This window comes from Alosa alosa, chromosome 14 (assembly GCF_017589495.1).
Source record: "Alosa alosa isolate M-15738 ecotype Scorff River chromosome 14, AALO_Geno_1.1, whole genome shotgun sequence".
Taxonomy (NCBI): Eukaryota; Metazoa; Chordata; class Actinopteri; order Clupeiformes; family Clupeidae; genus Alosa; species Alosa alosa.
In genome coordinates this window covers 24,771,055-24,778,554 of record NC_063202.1, presented here as the reverse complement: position 1 = coordinate 24,778,554, position 7,500 = coordinate 24,771,055, and the positions used below count along the sequence as shown (strand labels likewise).

General features: G+C 47.5%; 1 protein-coding gene across 7 annotated transcripts in view; it reads left to right on the top strand.

Moving 5' to 3' along the window:
* Nucleotides 1-3,307: 3,307 nt before the first annotated feature.
* The window catches only part of gria2b (glutamate receptor, ionotropic, AMPA 2b), a 46,844-nt gene continuing 42,651 nt past the window's right edge, over nucleotides 3,308-7,500 (top strand). For 3 of the 7 annotated variants that reach the window (XM_048262643.1, XM_048262641.1, XM_048262640.1), the window contains exons 1-2: nucleotides 3,308-3,679; nucleotides 3,859-3,999. In XM_048262643.1, the coding sequence (XP_048118600.1) occupies nucleotides 3,595-3,679; nucleotides 3,859-3,999 (226 nt within the window). In that variant the 5' untranslated portion in view covers nucleotides 3,308-3,594. The remainder of the gene's footprint in view (nucleotides 3,680-3,858; nucleotides 4,000-7,500) is intronic. The other 4 variants (XR_007195629.1, XM_048262639.1, XM_048262642.1 and 1 more) reach the window with 2 other exon arrangements.

Genomic DNA, 7,500 nt, shown 5'->3' with positions numbered 1-7,500 from the left:
CGACAAAAGTGCAATATGGCCACTGAGTGGAGGAACTTGCCTAAAAGGAGTAAAGGGCAAATGTAGTCAGCTCATCCCACACAAACGCCTGGGTTCCTGATCTGGGTGATCCCACAGTGCTACGGTGCCGTGCCCATGCGCTCAGTCTAACAGGACCAAGGAAAGCTCTCTGTTGGCATGAGATGTGGGAATATGCTACGTGTGGGAAACCCAATGCCATTAGTAGCCCCCAGCCCCCCCCACACACATCAGGCACACACGCACCAGGCATGTGGGTGGCAAGCAAGGATGCAATTAGGGTAGAGGGTGATGAATATTTAGTAAATAGCAGAGGAATTTCACAAGTCATCAGGCACACAACCTCTGGAGCAAAGTAAGTACACACACACACAGAGACAGAAACACAAGTGATGCAGCTGAATTATGCAATGTTGCCGTTCATCACAGAAAACCATTTGACTGAAGAAGTGCAGGCACACATGCAACCCTACTACACACGCACACACACACCTGACCTGTGGTGTACCACAGCACAAAGCTCTGAGGACAGAGCCACGCTACCCCCCCCACACACACACACACACACATTGCAAGAGGTCGCCACCGAACCCCTGAGAAACAGTCTCCTCTGATTCCACCATTGACTCACTCACTTTTAGAAAACACAACTCCTGAATTCCCCACAGATTAACCCCATTTCCTTTCAATCCATGCATATCAATCAGGAAAACTTTCATCCTGTGGCACTGTATGAACTTGGCTTAAAAGTAAAGGTACCAATATGGTGAACCAAAAGTGTGCTGGCATCACATCCTAACAGGCTGCTCCGCCTGTTAGGATGTGATGGATATATGCAATAAGATGCAAAACATACCCTGCAAATGCCACATGGAGTCTAAAGTCCCGTGGGCATTCTGTTCATAAAAATGCAGAAAGCCCTGTGAAAATGCCATCTCCCTCTGCGAGGCTTTTAATGTGCACTAAACACAGCCGCGCTGGAAATGTAAATAGCCCATGAAAGGAAACGGTTGTGTTCGAAAAAAAGAAAAGAAATAAAGAGACCGATAGGCTCCCTCCCACCCAACCTCCACCAGGAAAACAAGCTGGCTACCAACATCTATCTACACCACACTCTCTTCCCTTTCCTCACCCAGAAACGTGTAGCTTATAGCCTATCTATATTTATTTACCCCCCAAAACATTCAACAGTTAACCCGGTAAATGCCAGACACAACATTGCAACGTGACAGTAGCCATGGTAACGATGATCCAGTTGGAGCAATGGAAAGTAACGGGCCCTGTCCATGGTGCTGAGCCTGCCTGGCTTTGCAATGGTCATCTACACATTCTACACCGTAAGGTATGAGCTACACCAGGCGCGTAACTGAAGCGTTCCGTTCGCGACGCGTAAAATCCATTTTAGATGAATGATCTATTTTTTTCGAACGTACGCCCCACTGTCACGTCTGGTGTAGCTACTTCCATTGATTATAATGGAAGCTAATTGTTGCAGCAGACGCAACGATTAAGAAATCACCACAGGTCTATCGGTGCTGACTGCCTGGCTCTGCAATGGGATTCCATGTACATACCCATCACCTACACTCAGGCTCGGACTGGTAATCTGTACAACCGGGCAAATGCCCGGTGGGCCGGTCCACATGTAGGCCGGTGACCTCCGGGATTTTTCTTTTTTAAAAAAGTTATTTAGCCTATTTGCAGCCAGTCGTACGTAGCCTAGGCCTAGCCTATAAATGCAGTTGCATCCATTTGGCTTGGGGGGTGACAGGTCAATCATTTTGGCCTCTTCATGACAGGTTCAGTGTGTGTTATATCGCGCCGCCCTGCCCCACCCCTCAAGTGGATTTGTCCAAGCAGCCGCTAGTTCGAGACGAGTGCATGGTAGCCTAGGCTGTGTAAGTGCCCTCCGCTGGCTGGTGTTCACATTATCGCAGTTTAACCGTAAACAGCAATCAGAGGTCTCGTTTTATTCCATAAATATATTGTTTTTATAGACGTTAGTTGCACGCGCAACCAAGAGCTTCCATTTACTGCATCATGTAGGCTATAGTGCGGTTCTGTCAACATAAAAAAAAATACTACTAAGTTTTATGTGTTGCGATTTTGAGGGGTCCTTGGAGAATTTTCCACTCCATGAGGGGTCTCCAGCCCACAAAAGTTTGAGAACCCCTGGTTTAATGCATGGGGTAACATGACGTGAGACACACAGAAGATAAGCCTGTCTTTAGTAGCCTATCCCTGAATCCTGTCCCTCTCAAATCACTTTAAAGAGAGAGACCCCCGGACCCCCGTTTTATTGTGATTAGGAATAGGTCCAACAAATCTAAATGTTTGGGTTCAGTTTATGAAGTATTTTTTATTTTATTTATTTATTTATTTATTATTGGGGTGTCGTCGGTCCAGTGGTGGGCCGATCCAGGAGAAAATTGCCAGGGCCGAATTTTGCTCCCAGTCCGACCCTGCCTACACTGTATGAGATCACGAGATCTATACTACCTGGCTACTGACAAAATTAAAAGCGCGTATGCCTCCGTGTTATCTAGGCCTATGACATTTTGGACAAAATGTTTAATCTTTTGTGGTCAGTTTGTTGTGAACAAAAGGGTTGTTGTGGTCAAACAAGAGCAGGTTCTTTACAGTCTGGAAAAGGCAGTAGGCTACGCGGCTAATACGAACTTTGCAATGAGTGATGTATGAATGCATTGCTCGTTGCTTTTTTTTTAAAAGGTAGCCTACCGCCTTGTCTGGTTTCTATGCAACGTGCTGGTTGATTTGTTTGTGGGTAATATTCACTCATTCATTCATTTATTTATGTATTTCATTTTATTATAGTCCTATTATTCGCTTGTTAATGTTATGGGCAAACATGCACTGAAGCTGAAACTTTGCAATTGCCTTTTTCCTGCTGTAAGAAACTGTAAACATGTTTAGACCTACTACTACTAGGCCTACTACTGCTACTAATACTACTAATAATAGGCTAATAACAACCATTGCCTAATCAACACAAATGTATATCTGATAGGCCTACTGTTATGTTCTGATACTTCAAAATCTAATCTACTTCCTATCTCAACTTGTATCTGGTGATAGGCTACTGGTGATGAGCTCAAAAATGATAACTTTTTAATAAATGAACGCACTGATTTCTCCACTAATGAAAATGCTACTGGCGAACCCTCGACATTCGATTATATGTGGACTTCATTGAGGCGCGGCTCGGCTTCGCTCGTGCCTTTTCGGCTCCACACATCATTGGCTCGGGGCTGGCTAGGGGGGGATCTGGTGCGAGCAGTAAGGAGACGTCTAGTGTTTCCGAGCGTTCACAAAGGTTGCAACTCAGAAGAGGGCGAAGGAGGTGGGGGAAAAGACGATCCATTGGCATTAGACCCAGCTACTGGCACCAGGACTCGGAGCTTTCCTCCGAGTAACCACCTGCAGAAAACGCGCTTCCCCACCCCTGAACCGCCCGTCTCTAACATGTGTCGGATCTAATATTGACTGTGGCTCAGAGCGGACAAGGAATATTCTACCGATTCGGTGGATGTATCCAGGTGCTTTCTTTTTGTGGAGATGCACACGATTATGAGTTTTCGTTCTTTGTTTCTGCCTCTCTTCTGGGGCTTAACGGCCGGAGGGTCCCAGAGTGTGCAGATAGGTATGTATGGTACTCATTTCACACGAAAAAGCTCTATGAAATCGTGTAAAGAAAGTACAAATTTACATTTATAATATACACACAATCATTTAAAATAGGAAATGTCTTAATATTTACTGAGGAGGCTATTTGTCATTAAATGCATATGTGATTAAGTTTTTTTTTTCTTTTTGTTCCAGGGGGTCTTTTCCCAAGGGGCGCGGATCAGGAGTACAGTGCTTTTCGGATAGGGATGGTTCAATATGTTACCCCCGAATTCAGACTGACGCCCCACATTGACAATCTGGAAGTAGCAAACAGTTTCGCTGTCACCAATTGTTGTAAGTTTTTACTTTTCTAAAACATACACTTACCTTCTATTCAAACCAGATTCAGAGTGCCAAAATGTGAACGTTCCTCTTTTCGAGGCGCGCGGTCGGCACGGCGCAAAACCGCGTTTGAACCCGCACCCCAGCATAGATACACCTATTATATATGACTGACAGACAATTTCCTGATTTTAAAATATGCAAAGGGAAAGGGAGAAATAAATATGCTAAATTCACAGTGGATTAATAATCATCAATGATGCGAATGCATACAACAGGACACTTCTCTTGGGTTTCTGAATTTATCTGTTTGCTTTCCTGATCTTATCCCAAGCTAAGGTGTTTCTTAGATTTAATTACGTTATGAGATATAACTTATTCATAGCAAAGCCTATTCACACCGAAATGAGTCAAGCACGGTTGCTAAGCAATAAGTGTGAAAGGCTTCAAGGGTGAATGTCTCACAGGTGTGTGTCACTCTCTCTCTCTCGCGCGCACACACACACACACACACACACACACACAGAGAATTTGTCGACACTTTTCTGCTTTTAAGAGAATTGCATCAACGATGTTGCTTCCCCCGTACCTGGTCTACCCAAGGAACACATAAAGTGTGCATTTAAAAAGTAGTCTCCGAAAATGGCAGCGCAACAAGCTTTGACAGGCCACCGACTAAGCGACGGCTAACAACTCACAGTGACCAATTTGCTCCATTTACTGTTGTTTATTTAAGACCTTCTATTGATCTTCAGGATCAGAAAACTGAAGTTGGCTTTGGTAGACGCTTCAAAAAGGCATGTAGCCTAAATGATAAAACAGTAAAATCTCGAACTGGAATAGCTTGGACATTCAGTGCGAAATATTCCGTTTTTCTGCGTAAGCTTGCTTGGGTAGCCGGGATATCCAGAGCCACTGATAATGAGTGGAATTGAAGACGGTTACATATTAGTAGGCTACTAGGTTACAAAAGACGAATTATGCTCTTTCCCCTCCAAACTGCCCCTTTTCGTGATAAGCGGTAATAGTGTGAGATTCAAACCCCCTGCTTTTCCATAATTTGTCCGGACATATGATCAAAAGTCGTAGCTTTAAATGCCCCTCATGCAAAAGAATCTCCGGTCGACCGAGATTTTAAGGGTGGAAGGTGAGCTTTCCGTGATGAGAGAGCGGGTCCGTTTTCAATCTATTTTCCCAGCCTCTGCCTCTAGAGGGCAGTGTTCGTCAGCAGCTCTTGTATCCAGAAGCAGACTCAGGAACCCATCTCTCCTGTTCGGTTTATCGTGCCCCATTAAAACCTCTTCAGAGGAAAATTTATCTGTAATGCCCATTAAATCAAAATCAATCAAATCGTATTAGAGAATGCTAAAAGTTACATTCGGGAGATGTCTAGTCATTTGGAAATTTAGTAGGCCTGAAACCTTTTGATAATCTCATGAAGAGCAACACTTCTTGCTTCCTCTGTGTGTAAATCAGTTCAGTCAGCAAGATGGACTGTGCCTAGCAGATTTGCCTGGTGGCGGAAGCTCGTTTACAACATGACCACACTAAACTGACATTTTCGATGGAGACATTTTTGTAAAGGTTAGGCGATGAGTAATTGCATTACTGAAACACAACAGCCATCTCCATCTCCCAGTGCATTAACGAGTGACTGCATCAATGTTACTCTCTCAAGAGAGCTCTTGACTGAGAACTGAGGTGAAGGGACCAAAACAACCAAAGATGAAAACAGCCCCAGAGTTTTAGAGGTGCCCTTTGTTCTCTCTGTCACATGAAATCTGTTTAGACTCCCTGATTTAGGGGTTATTTTAAGAAGTTTTCAGGGTTAAAATGAGTGCTGGTCTCACAGTTTCATATGAAGAAACATTGATTGATAAGCTATAATAATACACATTTTCCTCATAATTTTGAAATCTTTTTTTCTGAGTGGAGTTTACTTCTCCGTCATGCTTTTGTATGTGTGGAGCCGGTGAGGGGCAGGTGTAGTGGGGTGGATGGAGCAGGTGTGGTGGGGTGGTTGGGGCAGGTGTGGAGCCAGTGAGGGGCAGGTGTGGTGGGGTGGTGAGGGGCAGGTGTGGAGCCAGTGAGGGGCAGGTGTGGTGGAGTGGTGAGGGGCAGGTGTGATGGGGGCAGGTGTGCTGGGGTGGTTGGGGCAGGTGTGGTGGGGTGGTGAGGGGCAGGTGTGGTGGGGTGGTTTGGGCAGGTGTGGAGCCAGTGAGGGGCAGGTGTGGTGGGGTGGTGAGGGGCAGGTGTGGTGGGGGCAGGTGTGGAGCCAGTGAGGGGCAGGTGTGGTGGAGTGGTGAGGGGCAGGTGTGATGGGGGCAGGTGTGGTGGTGTGGTTGGGGCAGGTTTGGTGGGGTGGTGAGGGGCAGGTGTGGTGGGGTGGTTGGGGCAGGTTTGGTGGGGTGGTGAGGGGCAGGTGTGGTGGGGTGGTTGGGGCAGGTGTGGAGCCGGTGAGGGGCAGGTGTGGTGGGGTGGTGAGGGGGCAGGTGTGGAGCCAGTGAGGGGCAGGTGTGGTGGAGTGGTGAGGGGCAGGTGTGATGGGGGCAGGTGTGCTGGGGTGGTTGGGGCAGGTGTGGTGGGGTGGTGAGGGGCAGGTGTGGTGGGGTGGTTGGGGCAGGTGTGGAGCCAGTGAGGGGCAGGTGTGGTGGGGTGGTGAGGGGCAGGTGTGGTGGGGGGGCAGGTGTGGTGGTGTGGTTGGGGCAGGTTTGGTGGGGTGGTGAGGGGCAGGTGTGGTGGGGTGGTTGGGGCAGGTTTGGTGGGGTGGTGAGGGGCAGGTGTGGTGGGGTGGTTGGGGCAGGTGTGGAGCCGGTGAGGGGCAGGTGTGGCCCGGGGGTGGTTGGGGCAGGTGTGGTGGGGTGGTTGGGGCTCCTTGTTGGCTGAGCAGTGTGGTCATATGGTGTTTATGTACGGCAGCATGAGTATGTGCTTGTTGCCACCACCATCCCACCATCCCACCATCCCACCACACATTCACAGCAGCAGGGTGAGAACATGGCACATGCACTAGCTCTCACAGGTTCACACACTCCGAGCCTCTCATGGCCGCCCTTCCCGCACACACACACAAACACACACACACACACACACACACACACACACACACACACACACACACACACACACACACACACATACACACTCCTGCCAGTCTGGCATTTCAAGGAGTCTAAAATGGGCTGTGTTGCTCCTGTTCCTCTATTGATTGTATATAAATATAGAGTGCTGCAGAGACGGTTGTGTTCCGGGGCTTGGCCTTGCCTTTTTTGGTTCAGCGGAGAAGAATAGAACGCTTGAGCAGCTCCCCAGGTGTGTGTGTGTGTACTGTATGGTCAGGCTTCGGTGGTTATCCCTAGGCCTTTGGCCTGAATATTTACAGGTAGCACGTCTCAGCAAAACTGCTCTGACCTGAAAAACACCAGCCCAGTTACCTCTCAGAGCAGGTGACTGTCGGACTTCAGCAACCGCTTGAGAAACAAAAGGGGGCTTTTAGGCTTTATGCTTTTTATT